Here is a 15,842-nt window from a genome sequence, read left to right on the forward strand (position 1 = left end):
CTCACAATAAGATGACAAAGTTGCCGACGGCCGGCATGTGACGTGCGTACCTGTAAAGCTGTAGATGTGAAACTCAGAAGACAACAATATGGGCTGAGAAGAAGCGTCTGCACAGACCGCTACATGTCAAGCTGCAATGATCAACTTCACACGACGATCAACTTCACAAGACGATCAACTTAGAAAGACGACAAGGTGCCCGGAGATGTGCCATGCGCACTGTCAAGCTTTCAGCGGCTAAACTGGTCCGAGTTTCCTGACTAGAACTTACAGCAGACGCTGTTATAAACCTAACGGCATGCTAAATGTGCTGAATATCGCACTATAGTAAAACAGACAATATAACAAACGAAATCCTCGATATTTTAGAAAAGGTTTACGCAATGGGTTTTATATTCTGCTTTGGTACAAATATGATTCTGAACCTAACCTGCTTTGTAGCTGACGCAGGAGCTCAGTGATACAGGTACTGCTAACACCAGTATTGTTTTACATTTCCGTGATTCTTCATGAATTCTTCTTTAAACGAAATAATAACTGTTGAGAGAGATCACAAATATTTTTGACTTATTTGAAGCCGATAACGACAACACACACTCTTACGACACTTCACGTACACCTTCATACACATGTGACGTGGGGCCGAAAATCTCTGGTAACCTAAACCTGAAGAACGAGAGGAAGCAAGAGAAGTAGTAGCTGGTATTAACTGTGCTTCAAACAGTCAAGAAAAGAACAAGAAAGTGAAAGTAAAAGGCAAATGGAGCCTGTTGGCGATGATACTTTGGTTAGAGTTTAGCACGTGTGTGACGACGCCATATCGAAGTGACTGAATGTAAATTGGACAGTTGATTTTCATTGGAATGGGCCTCTATGGAGAGAACAAAACAGAGCAAAGCTCCTCTTTCTTTATTCTGAATATTTTTTTCTATATTTCTTATAAAACGAATTAGGAGCTAATTACTATGTTTTTATGGTGTTTGACTCCGATGTACAATAATAAAAAAAATGTCTGTGTAAATGTGGTGCCCCATTCTCTGCTCACAGAGAGCACCATAATAATGTCCCGTGGAATGTGAATTCTTATGCATTGCTTTCAGTTCGCCATTATCGCTGTCCAAAATAGCATTGAACACCATGCTATGAAGATGCTGGTGAAGATAGAGGAATAGCTGTGATGTTCTGGTCTCCATGGGCATGTTCCCGTGCTGTCATTGGTGGAACACGGCCTAGAAGGACAGCCACTCGACGGTGTGGGATTCTGTCAGCATCAGGTGAAGATGTGTTAGCCTGGCGGACTAAAATATATAGAGCATGTGAGTTACTGCATTTTGTTTCCATGATGATCATTGATCCTTAGAAGACCTGTCCGCATGCGCACAGTACAATTTCCGCCGGCCATATACAACACAGAAATTAAATCTGTGACACTTGCCAGGACGAAGCAGAGGGCTTCTACGGAAAAAGTGAACAGTAATATACGTACCTTGTGACATTTGGAAAATCTTGAAAGTTATCTACCTTAGAGCCATTCTTCCAAAATTCAGGTTCATGTCTGGACAAGAACACACGTCTTACGCCTCATAATGTTAATTTAGATCAGGTAGAAACCAAAACTTTGAGCACAGTTACATGTCTAAATGATCACATCATGCAATGGATATTCAATCAATGATTCTGGCTTAACGTCACATCGGCAATATTTACTAGTTTGTCCTCGCTCATGCATCATACTGGGTTCGTCCATGAGAGATACATTTGCACTATATTTTGAACACAGAAAATCCCCGTGTTTTTTTTTTTAGTTGATGTGCACTAAAAATGCACTTAGTCTTTGATTCGGAGAAATAACAACCTTACTATATTGTTCCTGAGCTTTTTAAATGACATAGATCTTATGATCCGAAGCATTAAGCGCATGTTTGTAATGAGATACGGAAACATATTCCACTGAGGTACAGGTACATCTAATGCCTCTGAGTTCAAATCATGATGGCGAGTTGTTTGCGATCAGTACAAATGTAGGAAACACTCATTTTACTACTGGTAAGCTACTAGTAGATATGATGAGTAAGCAGGTAGTAACAAACAAACATAGAATTTCATACATGCGACCTGCATGAGAAATCCCATTAGGCTGTTTTTTTGTCGCGCGACTTACCTTTGTGCACGGCGAATATTCAACTCCCGATGAGTGTTGTTCCCTGCCGTTCAGAAGTACTTTTCTTGGTGGTAGTAACAGGCCATACAGGTCCACTGTTTCCAGGAAAAGGTTGTCAGCTTCACGGTAGTTATTATGTAATACCTGTATCTGCAAAGCCTCCTGACGAGCGATGAAATGATAATGTAAAATACAAGGTATGTTGTGATGAATATACGTACAAATAGTTTCACAATACTTCACATGGATCATCTCCAATGGAAATGACACCAGTACTTGGAGAGGAGTGGAAATTCTCCGTTCCGTGTCTGACAAAAGAATCAAAATCATACTTCTTGTATATACATACTGCATTGTTGTAAACTAAATGTAGTTATATTATAAAACTGTATCAACAGTTCGTAATGGTCTTTACCTTTGTTCTCTTTAAAACAAACAATGCGAAACAACCATGGACCATGGGTCTACATGGAAGGTCTATGTTATACACACAATTATTTTGTACTTGTACTATTATGAAGAACGCACTTACTGCCTTCACTGTAAAATCAAGCTGCAGGTATGCGCCATCTTCGTAGGTACCTGTTCATATGTAGAAATATATGTACATACAGTCACATTATAGTCTCCGTAAGTTAGTCGAATGTGCTGTCTGCAGTTATGGCTTTCAGAATGTTTCTCATATTACACTTCACAATGTAACATTGCACTATGGAAACTACAACAGATCTTCCATAACCTGCCCGGTATTCAATGGTATGACTACAGAACAGTGCTATTCAATGGTCTGACTACAGAACAGTGCTATTCAATGGTATGACTACAGAACAGTGCTATTCATTGGTATCACTACAGAACAGTGCTATTCAATGGTATGACTACAGAACCATGCTATTCAATGGTATGACTACAGAACAGTGTTATTCAATGGTATGACTACAGAACAGTGCTAGTCAATGGTATGACTACAGAACAGTGCTATTCAATGGTATGACTACAAAACAGTGCTAGTCAATGGTATGACTACAGAACAGTGCTATTCTATGGTATGACTACAGAACAGTGCTAGTCAATGGTATGACTACAGAACAGTGCTATTCAATGGTATGACTACAGAACAGTGCTATTCAATGGTATGACTACAGAAAAGTGCTATTCAATGGTATGACTACAGAACAGTGCTATTCAATGGTATGACTACAGAACAGTGCTATTCAATAGTATGACTACAGAAAAGTGCTATTCAATGGTATGACTACAGAACAGTGCTATTCAATGGTATGGCTACAGAACAGTGCTATTCAATGGTATGACTACAGAACAGTGCTATTCAATGGTATGACTACAGAACAGTGCTATTCAGTGGTATGACTACAGAACAGTGTTATTCAATGGTATGACTACAGAACAGTGCTAGTCAATGGTATGGCTACAGAACAGTGCTATTCAATGGTATGACTACAGAACAGTGCTATTCAATGGTATGGCTACAGAACAGTGCTAGTCAGTGGTATGACTACAGAACAGTGCTATTCAATGGTATGACTACAGAACAGTGCTATTCAATGGTATGACCACAGAACAGTGCTATTCAATGGTATGACTACAGAGCTGTGCTACTCAATGGTATGACTACAGGACAGTGCTATTCATTGGTATGACTACAGAACAGTGCTATTCAATGGTATGACTACAGAACCATGCTATTCAATGGTATGACTACAGAACAGTGCTATTCAATGGTATGACTACAGAACAGTGCTACTCAATGGTATGACTACAGAACAGTGCTACTCAATGGTATGACTACAGAACAGTGCTATTCAATGGTATGACTACAGAACAGTGCTATTCAATGGTATAACTACAGAACCATGCTATTCAATGGTATGACTACAGAACAGTGCTATTCAATTGTATGACTACATGACAGTGCTATTCATTGGTATCAGTACAGAGCTGTGCTATTCAATGGTATGACTACAGAACAGTGCTATTCAATGGTATGACTACAGAACAGTGCTATTCAATGGTATAACTACAGAACCATGCTATTCAATGGCATGACTACAGAACAGTGCTATTCAATGGTATGACTACAGAACGGTGCTATTCAATGGTATGACTACAGAACAGTGCTATTCAATGGTATGACTACAGAACAGTGCTATTCAATGGTATGACTACAGAACAGTGTTATTCAATGGTATGACTACAGAACAGTGCTATTCAATGGTATGACTACAGAACAGTGCTATTCAATTGTATGACTACATGACAGTGCTATTCATTGGTATCAGTACAAAGCTGTGCTATTCAATGGTATGACTACAGAACAGTGCTATTCAATGGTATGACTACAGAACAGTGCTATTCAATGGTATAACTACAGAACCATGCTATTCAATGGCATGACTACAGAACAGTGCTATTCAATGGTATGACTACAAAACAGTGCTATTCAATAGTATGACTACAGAACCATGTTATTCGATGGTATGACTACAGAACAGTGCTAGGCAATGGTATGACTGCAGAACAGTGCTAATTCCGTCCTAATTTTGTACTTTATGTACTTTACATCGTTGGTGGTTTGTGTTCTAATTTGGCTTTGCGAATACTGACCCGGAAGGCCAATCTTGGTTTAGGGCTGGTAAACTGTTTTGACGCATAAGCTCAATAATGGATGTATAGATGCGAGCGAGGAGAAATGATAAGACCCTCCCACATACCATATGACTCGCCATCATCCCAATACAGAGAACCGACAGCTTCGCGCTTAACATCAAGGGCCACCAGTAGACCAAAGGCATTTGTACGGCTGAAAAGAAGTGGAAGCTACATTCTAACTGGAAAACCATCACGATTGGCATCAGGGTACACCAGTTAATGTATTTGTAGGACTTTGAAGAAGGGTGGACACCATTCCAAGGATAACAAGCAGTGAGGCCTGTCCGTACAGATATGTATGATTTTCTTGAGAACAATTACAGTGGTATCACAGCAACAGTTTACGAATGCTCTCGATATAAGCTGTATTTAGAGGGTTGGTATTTTATGAAATTCGCAAGACTATTTCACTTGGAAGAAGACAGACTCCGGGACATATCATTCCATCTTATCGGCAGCATATTTAACTATATATCGTAAAATAACTTTCATAACTTGATTGGGAGGAACTTGAAATGGTATGAGAAGTATATTGCTTACCTGGCGGAGGCGGTGACCGAAGGCTCCTGCCACGGTATTACAGCTCCGCCCCTAACATGAAGATTGATGTGCTCAAGAGGCGTGTTCAGTTTAACATGGTGCGCAAAATCTGAGGTCTGTTCACCCTTGCATTGAGAAAAAAAACGGTTACACGACGTGCTACAACAATTCATAAATGGCAGTAGACACCGCAGTAGATCACTTGCTATAAATATCAACGACTACAGCATGGAGATTAAAACTAGTCAATGTAGCAACATTACTGATTTGGCGTTATACATTATAAAAAACTATGATCATTTAATTCGGCCTACTATCACTTTACCTCAGTAATTGTTAAATTCTAACCGTTGTTGTAAATCCCTTTAAAACGGTCCCACGCATGCCGTATTGTTGTAAACACATTTTCGGTTGACAACACATAATTTTAAAATATAAGAATGTCAACCACACTTTCGGTTTATTTCGTTTTTCGTTACATTTTGTTTTAAAGGTAACTCTCTGAAACCAAAACCTGAAAGTCTACACATAAGTGGATACGAGTTATGTGCACATACTTACAGTGTAATAATTGAACCAGACGCCTTCCGGAAAATACGCATGTACTATACGCTGATCCTAAAACACACGTCAATTTTATGAGGTTAGCAAATCATGTATATGGGCTTCAAAAGGCCTTAATAGCACAAGTCTGTAGCACTACTCCATGTATGTATGTATGTATGTATGTATGTATGTATGTATGTAGTACTACTGTATGTATGTATGTATGTATGTATGTAGTACTACTGTATATATGTATGTGTGGGAGGTTTTGTAGTACTAGTGTGTAGGAGAATAAAGAGGTGTACAAAAGTTATAGTGTTGAATGAGCGATCTTCTGTATAAGCCAAAACATATGGTAAATGTGGCAAATTTCAAGTGAATCAATCAGTTTGTTATGAAGGGTCAAGTGTTTTGTACAGACTCGTGAACATTCAAAAGAAAACACTACAACTTTGGTAATACTCTACCTGTTCAAGAGCTGGTGATATCATTAAGGAAGATCCCCACAAAAACTGCCTGTCTATACTCCAGGTGGTCTCATCACTGGGAAATCTGTTCAAGATGACAATAGGTTTGTTTATACCAAAACACATTAGTATCCCACTAGCTTATTGCATAAATGACGAAACCGCAGACCGACAAATGTTTTTGCATCATTTTCCAATGACATCACAGAAGAAAAGTGAACAGTGTTAGACATTCAGATGGCCAGGCAGACGAAATACTGGAAAGTCAAACGTACTCAAATCAATTTACAAATGCTAGTCATGTATTAAAGAAATAAGTAGTGATATGATTCCCTCGCCTGTGTTACCTACTCGTGAAACAGCGGTCGGGCCACCGTAGATCCGCGGACACTGGCCAGATGTACCAGTGTGTACAGGTATGGGAGAAGTTTATACCTGGTGTACAGAGCATTTCTGGATACGGAAATCATCTTTGATCCGTACGCTGCCGGGTCCTTGTGCTACAATAGTTGAAAGGTCTTACAGCCATTCTTGAAGGATATATTTTTACGTACATGGACATACTGAGGACCAATTCCTCAGCCCTACCCCCACCTCTTTTCACAGTATCATCGTTGATGTCACCATGGCAGGCTACTTGATTTCAGGACTGACCAAAGCGACCTTTCAAGAGCTTAAAGGTTAAAGTCATTTTGACGACCCAAGAAGCTTTTGTACTTTTATACGATAGGACACTTCCTAAATTGCACATTAAGTCATAAACCCGAAACATTTGTGTTTTGACATTTGGGTTCAGGTAAACGCATATACTTGGTCGTGCGCACCTTGTCACAGCACATCATATCAGTCTGCAGTTGAATGTGAGACGGATCCCAGTTCAGTTCAGGGCAAAGTAGACAAGTCTAAGTACACTGTACACTTAACGTACTTGGGACATTTTCCATATAGACTGCACAGGATTCAGAATAGGGTAAGATCTTCACAAAGAATGTACTGAACAAAGGTGACAAGAAAGCAATTCTTAACTATTTAGAATCTGTTATACCTCACATTGACTGGGATTAAAAAGCTGTATCAAACATATCACATACCTTGTTCAAGTGGCAGTTGTGGTTTCTTGAAAAGGGATAAAACGCACCCAGTTCCATCCATCTCATGCAGAGCTCTTCGGAGGCTTCCTCCCAAAAACCACATATATCCGGACCCGTCTAAAAGCAAAACAAAGACGACGTGAACACCCAGGTGTAGCACTGATTTCCTTCCGGATGTGTAACAAAGAACTGCCCGTGTAGTTTATTTCACTTCGTTCAAAATCGTAAAACCCTTCGAGGCAGATATTCTGAGCTCTGCGTCAAGAGCTTTTAACTTATACTATATTGGGTCGGTTTTATTAATTATCTATTGGATTAATGCTTTACTTATTATACGATGTTGGACGATTTCATGGGTGGAAGAAACTGGCGGTCAGTTCCACAGATATGATATGTTACACATATGTCCTTCAATATATGATTGAACCGGCACTTGCAGGCGAGAAGCACAACACCTTACCACAGGGCTATGTGGCGTTCTCCAAGCAGGGGAGGTAGGTTCCGCCACCCTCAATATGCTCGCTATCCCATGATTATGCGTTTACGATAAGTGATTAGCATATACGATATACTTACTACAGAAAATCCAAAGATGCTGTACTCTAGAATACCTGGAAAGAAACAAAATGGTTTTAACACAAAAAAAATCTAGAAAAAAAGTTGACTGTGCTCAAAATAGGCTCTTGCAGGTTGAATTGGCTATTATTTTGAAAATTGTAAAGACATTTTGTCTGTCATATGGTACCACAATAATGAAGTAATGTAAATGCTTGTTTCATTCACAAAACATAAGTCATTTGTACACACACGAACTTATTGTCGTCAGTTAGCATCACCTATGATAGATTCCCGCAGTTGCTCCCACGAGGCTGTGTTATCCCCCAGCCAGTGGATGGCATACTGGGACGTACCCGCGTAGTTAGACCTGGTCAACACCAGAGGTCGCTTCTCGGGAAATAAGCTTCTCAAGGCGCTGAAATCAGAGGTCGACAACTCCCAAAGATTTCGATCATAACTCAGACTGTCGCACGGAATAAGAATCATACAGTGCAAGCTGGCACTTTGGATGAATACATTAAAGTTGACTCTTCATGGCTCATGTAGAAATTAGAGGTGACATAGAGGTCAAAGAGCCATGTGAGTGACATGTAACTCATACTCCCTTCACTGATTTTTCGCAATATCTTGTATTATACACATGGTAGGCAGAACAGCTTGGAATTTATTTAGTTGGATAATATATGTCTCATAATATATAAAATATATTTTGAGGTTGTTTATCGTTTTTGCATGTAAGTTCTTAAGTCGTCATTTCTGTTGTGGCATTTTAGTTTTAAACGGTGTTCACAGTTGTCGCTTTTTTGAAAGCTTACGACAACATCCAATTAACTTATACGATCTGGCGAGTTCAACATTATCGCTGATGAGATTAGTTGATATCGAAACCTACTTGTACGTCTGTATCGCCTCGCTGTGAGCATACAGACTGTGCACGTCATAATGGCGACCCCAGCTCTGCTCAGAATCCATACATATCGTTTTGAACAGAGACTTTCTAGTCTGATCATCCTTGTCGACCAAACCTAGAAAATCACGCAAAGTGGCCTTGTTAAAAACAAAAACGGACCGAGTCGAATATTTTAAGACATAGAAAACCCGAAGGCTTTATGTTGAGAGGTGCCCATAATGAAATGCCATCATATCCTCTTGTGACGGGTGTTGATATATAAGGTAATCAATTGACTACATTTCAAGGAAATGACACGTTACAGTTACCATTCGCGCAGTAATGGTAGCCTACATGAGTTTTTTGAAAACATGTATGTAGCAGACATGTACAGAAAACCTCAACATATTCTTTAGCACGAGCATGATAGCTAAAGAGATCGTTATATATGTCCAATCGCTACACATATATAGCCTACGGGACGAGTCAATATGGTTATATCTCACCGGGGATAAACGGGGGATTGTTCCACTTGTTGATGTCACAGCCTTCTTTGGAACCGTCGATGAAACTGGCAGGTTCGTTCATGTCCTAAATACACGGAGATAAATTATTCATTAAGCGTTGAGACTACATCATAGACAACTAAATACCGTCACTGGTGTAATCCCAGTGCCTATATCAGACAAGTATCTATTTTCAATATTAAGACGGGTAACTGATTAGAGGCAATATGAGATTTATTTATTTGACTGGTGTTTAACGCCGTATTCAAGAATATTTTACTCATACGACGACTGCCAGCATTATGGTGCGGGAAACCCATGGCCATCCGCAGGTTCCTGGCATACCTTGCCACGTACGACCGGAAAGGAAGCCAATATTGGCTGAACTTGAACTCTTAACGACCGCATTGTTAAGAGCCTTTTGTCACTGCGCCGCATTGGCACAGAAACACCTCAGCCACGAAGGTTGTATTTAGTGACGTTGCTTTACTGGTCTCCATGTCGCTTTCAACATTATTTTGGCTGTATGAAGAAATGTCTGCACACAGTGGCCTGGCTCAATGTACGCACATATATAGCACTGTTATCAGCACGTTGTGCAGATGTCAACATGTATGACATTTGTGTTCAACTCCAATCAAGGTAGTGCCAACTTTTAAGCTTTCTGCCTAAATGGACTGGATATTAACACCGATTTTATTGTTTATGATATAAACGCATTTAACACTAGCCCACAGCAGTAAAAAAAAACTTACGTACAGCTATGACTGACTGATTGATTGACTGATGTGTAAAGCTATACTCGAGAATTTTGAACTTACATTTATACGATGGCGGTCAATGGTGTGGGTGCAGAAAGCCTGGGTGAAGGGGATAGCACTGACCATTGGATGGGTGCAGAAACCCTGGGTGACGGGGTATACCACCGACCATTTGATGGGTGCAGAACCCCTGGGTGACAAGGTATAGCACTGACCATTTGATGGGTGCAGAAACCCTGGGTGCCTGGGTATTCCACCGACCATTTGATGGGTGCATAAAGCCTGGGTGATAGGATATACTACCGACCATTTGATGGGTGCAGAAACCCTGGTTGCCTGGGTATTCCACCGACCACTTGATGGGTGCAGAAACCCTGGGTGACGGGGTATACCACCGACCACTTGATGAGTGCAGAAACCCTGGGTGATGGGATATACCACCGACCATTTGATGGGTGCAGAAACCCTGGGTGATGGGATATACCACCGACCATTTGATGGGTGCAGAAACCCTGGGTGCCTGGGTATTCCACCGACCACTTGATGGGTGCAGAAACCCTGGGTGATGGGATATACCACCGACCATTTGATGGGTGCAGAAACTCTGGGTGACGGGGTATACCACCGACCATGTGGATGTTACTTACGGACTTTCACACCGTGTGACACAAATGTGCAAACCATACTGGTGGAAGACTAGTGACATTCACTTACAAGCGTTAGATTTTCCAAATGGCCACACGAGCACACATTTCCATCTGTACCTTAGCAAGACACTTACAATCCACAAACCATCAAATTTGACGTTCTCCTTATAGTAGAAATACTGTATCCACTTTCTCCACCAGTCTGCCGTTTTCTCGTTGGTGAAGTCTGGGAAAACTGTTAAGCCAGGCCAAACCTGGTCGAGAGGCAGAAGTCACAAAGAGCATCGTAATTACATTTGCCTGTAGGTTTGTGGTTATGCATATGCCCTTACCAAATATTATTCCCTTAGACTATGTATTACTCCCAGTAATTGTCATGTGCCTTTTATATTGGTTTCACCCTTCGAAAAAAATTTACGTGAATAATCATCATGAAGACATTTTGCTAAATATTCGTTTTACGTGTTCTTACTCAAGAACATCCAACAGACTACGTTATCATATTAGCTTCTGGTAAAAACATAGCTCTGTATTATACACATGTGCGAATGTTGGATCATGTGCTTCTTTTCAGTTAACGAAGGCCAACTTGTTACATATAGTATGAGTATGAGGGGAAAAACTTTGTTTTGTGACCAAAATGGCTAATGACTGTCTTGACATTCATTATTACCACAAAGACGAACAGAAATAACCAGCACTTGGACTCTCCTGTGCATGTATAGCGCATGTGTATATACTGACTTTGCCGACTAGTGGCTGATCCGTGCCAGCCTGTTTGATGTACACGCCGCTCTCCAGGCCCTCCTCGTACAGTCGGTACCCAGGGCTGTTCTCACGAGCTCGATCCAGCTTCGCAGGATCACATCCAATCGCTGGATCCTGTCAGGGGAAATAGGTTAGAATGGGGTCAACATGTGATGGAACAGTTTATCGGAAAATCCATGACTTCTCATAACCAATAAATCAGATTACTACAACATATAACCTATTTATTTCTTTGATTGTGTTCAGAATACGTCTTGGGCAACATTCATCTATGACGGGTATTTAACGTATATTGTTTTAAAGGTTGCACACTCCTGGTACATGACAGTAATTTATCGCATATTGTTGTAAGGACTGTACAGTACTGGTGCATGACAGGTATTTATCGCATATTGTTGTAAGGATTGTACAGTACTGGTGCATGACAGGTATTTATCGTATATTGTTGTAAGGATTGTTCAGTACTGGTGCATGACAGGTACTTATCGTATATTGTTGTAAGGATTGTACAGTGCTGGTGCATGACAGGTATTTATCGCATATTGCTGTAAGGATTGTACAGTGCTGGTGCATGACAGGTATTTATCGCATATTGTTGTAAGGATTGTACAGTGCTGGTGCATGACAGGTATTTATCGCATATTGTTGTAAGGATTGTACAGTGCTGGTGCATGACAGGTATTTATCGCATATTGTTGTAAGGATTGTACAGTACTGGTGCATGACAGGTATTTATCGCATATTGTTGTAAGGATTGTACAGTACTGGTGCATGACAGGTATTTATCGCATATTGCTGTAAGGATTGTACAGTACTGGTGCATGACAGGTATTTATCGCATATTGTTGTAAGGATTGTACAGTACTGGTGCATGACAGGTATTTATCGTATATTGTTGTAAGGATTGTACAGTACTGGTGCATGACAGGTATTTATCGCATATTGTTGTAAGGATTGTACAGTACTGGTGCATGACAGGTATTTATCGCATATTGTTGTAAGGACTGTACAGTACTGGTGCATGACAGGTATTTATCGCATATTGTTGTAAGGATTGTACAGTACTGGTACATGACAAGTATTTATCGCATATTGTTGTAAGGATTGTACAGTACTGGTACATGACAAGTATTTATTGCATGTTGTTCCAAGGATTGTACCATACTGGTATAAGGCAGGTATTTATCATATATTGTTCTTAGGATTGTACACTACACCAAAGAGTCCTGCATATGGCGTATACATATCTGGACTTGTAGCATTTGTCAGATCTTGCGTGCATTGTGATGACTTTAATCTGCGTCACAAGTTGTTAGTTCAAAAACTATAGATTGACAGAGGCATTACTTATGGATAACAACTCCTGGATTTATTGTTATCCATAAGTAATGCCTCTGTCAATCTATACCTCCCCAGCTCCTAAATGCCTCTGAAAGAAGCCAGTTCAAAAACTAGTTTGTCAAGGATACTCCATCAAACGCCTTCATTCTAAGTTCCTCAAATGTTACAATGAGTATAACACTCTACCTGGCAGGTAAGGACAGAGCGTTCAGAATCTCTGGCGATCTGCATTGTGATCAACCACATAGACGGCGCCGTTATCCTTATTTACATATCTATCGCGTACATGGTATTTAACAACATAGATGGCGCTGGTTGCCGAGTGTAACCGTCTATCTTGCAGACAGCTTTTATACAGAAAGGGGAACGGGAAAGACGTAATCGTCCGTTACTTTTAAATCACAATCTGTTCGATTAAGGTCTGTTACGCTCGTCATTTTCGAACTGTATCTAATAACGCTTAACCTGGGGCTAGGGGCCGTAAAGGCAGCCATGCTCATTACATCAGCATGTTGCCTTTATGAACAGTTGCAATCAAAGCGCGACTGAGATACTTGTTTAATTGTTATTTGACATTTTACTCATTCACTGACTACAAATTTGAACTTTGGTATGGAGTTCATGCCTGAGGTATCCACTGTCTGCCCGGCATCATTGAAAACTGATGACTGATGCTTCTCTCTTGTGTGTTACCGGCTTTATTTCCTATTTCTATAATTTCTTACATACCTTTGTCTCTGGGAGCTAGTGTCTTGCGATTATCGACTTGGAAAGCCATTTACGGACTACCAGTGGTATACGAATGTCGGACATGACGTTAATATATATAACTACTAGTATGAGATAGTTTTTTAGCATATTGATCTAAGGAGTGTACACTATTGGTACATGCACGGTATTTATCGCATATTGTTCTAAGGACTGTACACTACTGGTACATGAACGGTATTTATCGTATATTGTTGTAAGGATTGTACACTACTAGTATGAGACAGTTATTTATCGTATATTGTTCCAAGGATTGTACACTACTGGTACATGACAGGTATTTATCGTATATTGTTCTAAGGATTGTTCACTACTGGTACATGAACGGTATTTTATCGCATATTGTTCCAAAGATTGTACACTAATGGTACATGAACGGTATTTATCCTATATTGTTCCAAGGATTGTACACTGCTGGTATATGACAGGCATTTATCGTATATTGGTTCAATGATTGTACACTACTGGTACATGAACGGTATTTATCGTATATTGTTCCAAAGATTGTACACTACTGGTACATGAACGATATTTATCCTATATGGTTCTAGGTATTTAGGTATTTAACGTATATTGTGCACTATACAGTAATTACGGGTTTGTAACACTAAAAGCTATTCCCGTAAAATGACAGAACAGATTACGTTATTGCTACAAAATATTATGTTACGTATGACATACTTGTTCTGTTCCAACAAAATAAGTTCTTTGGTTTTTTGGGGTATCGTGTCGCCGATAACATATTAGCGCATTGCTGTAACGTAATCTAGTCTAGCATTACTAGCATATCAAAAACATAATCTGATGTAAAATGGTCATTCTATAACAATCCACCGTTTTCATATTACATACAGGGAAGACGATCAAAGACTATAAATCTCGATTTTACTATCTTTGGTGCACATGCAAAACACTTGTTGGATGACCCAAATAGAATAGACGGGTATATCATAAAAAAGGGTGTTGTTTTCGCTGACAAAAGTGAAAGGATGTAGAGGTTAAAGCAGAGCATCGTTTCCCGACACTCCATCCACAGCGAAAGCTGTTGTGACGTCATGACGTCACAGACAGGTTAAGCATATGTAATCAGTATATGGAGGATGATCGGCAACTTTTTGTTTTATTTCCGGTGAAGTCTATTACATCACAGAAAGATCGAGCCGTACATGTAATAATCAACGTGCTTCAGACGATATGTAAACAACACTTGGCAACAAGCAGACCGCTACCAACGAATGTTTCACTGTTCTAAACACTTCACAGATTATTTTGAACAGCCGGGTTTGTCATCAGCTTGATACTGGTTCGAACTGAAATCAGTGGCTATATAGACTGATACCCCTTTTGTCTAGAAAGAATGGTTTTGCTTGGTGTGTATGACGTTGCAGGGCGTGCTATTTAGAATAACTTTGCTGGGGTCTTCCAAAGCTACGTCGTATTGGTGTGAAAGTGTTTGTAAACATGCCTGGAGTTTTTCATATTTAATTGTTAGACTACCCGCATTAAGCGTTTTGGGAAAGGTTATAGAATTGTTGTCAGCCATGGGTGTCTAGGGGTAGTTTTATAGTGAATAAGGTGGACGAGGTTAAAAATTTTTTAGAGATCTAAGGAATAAGTGTAAGATATTTTCTCAAAAGGCTGTCTTTAATATCTATTCTACCGCGCTGTTAGTTGCGGGCCATGAGCAAATATACATATTAAATAAGGATGACGTTTCAAACAACATCGAGTGTGTCACGCAACACACCGTCCAGTGCGTTTACCTCCCCGAGTAATATGATTTCATACTGTTTTTGTCCACAAATGAAAAAAATTTGAGATTGTTTACTTGTTAGATTTGCTTTTGTTCTTTATATAAAGGTGAACTATCGGAATTTCCTTCAGTGATAAAAGTCTTATTTCGCACGGTTTATAGATATCGCTTCTGTTTTCATGTTTTTGATAGTTTACACCCAGACGACATGATGTGGAAGAACGAAACATTTGTTTCATGACGTAAGATTCTGAGCTCAGTAGTATGACGTCATAATACATGTACAGTGCAATTTTACATTCCTGCATCACTCAACAATGAGACATGACGTTATGCATACGCAGCTTAGAGATGTCTGGGTCAACTGTAATGGAAT

The 15,842-nt window shown here is 39.9% G+C and overlaps 1 protein-coding gene across 1 annotated transcript in view; it reads right to left on the bottom strand.

Moving 5' to 3' along the window:
• Positions 1–359: 359 nt before the first annotated feature.
• Positions 360–15,842, bottom strand: part of LOC135465625 (sucrase-isomaltase, intestinal-like) — a 30,877-nt gene continuing 15,394 nt past the window's right edge. Inside the window, exons 10-24 of the mRNA XM_064742907.1 lie at positions 11,581–11,718; positions 10,971–11,090; positions 9,429–9,513; positions 8,926–9,058; positions 8,312–8,448; positions 8,052–8,086; positions 7,476–7,592; positions 6,736–6,884; positions 6,385–6,469; positions 5,933–5,989; positions 5,372–5,496; positions 4,894–4,982; positions 2,694–2,743; positions 2,162–2,323; positions 360–1,298 (exon numbers count right to left, since the gene is read on the bottom strand). Coding sequence (XP_064598977.1) covers positions 1,230–1,298; positions 2,162–2,323; positions 2,694–2,743; positions 4,894–4,982; positions 5,372–5,496; positions 5,933–5,989; positions 6,385–6,469; positions 6,736–6,884; positions 7,476–7,592; positions 8,052–8,086; positions 8,312–8,448; positions 8,926–9,058; positions 9,429–9,513; positions 10,971–11,090; positions 11,581–11,718 — 1,551 coding nt within the window. The 3' untranslated portion in view covers positions 360–1,229. The remainder of the gene's footprint in view (positions 1,299–2,161; positions 2,324–2,693; positions 2,744–4,893; positions 4,983–5,371; positions 5,497–5,932; positions 5,990–6,384; positions 6,470–6,735; positions 6,885–7,475; positions 7,593–8,051; positions 8,087–8,311; positions 8,449–8,925; positions 9,059–9,428; positions 9,514–10,970; positions 11,091–11,580; positions 11,719–15,842) is intronic.

The sequence above is a fragment of the Liolophura sinensis genome, chromosome 1, assembly GCF_032854445.1.
Source record: "Liolophura sinensis isolate JHLJ2023 chromosome 1, CUHK_Ljap_v2, whole genome shotgun sequence".
Taxonomy (NCBI): domain Eukaryota; kingdom Metazoa; phylum Mollusca; class Polyplacophora; order Chitonida; family Chitonidae; genus Liolophura; species Liolophura sinensis.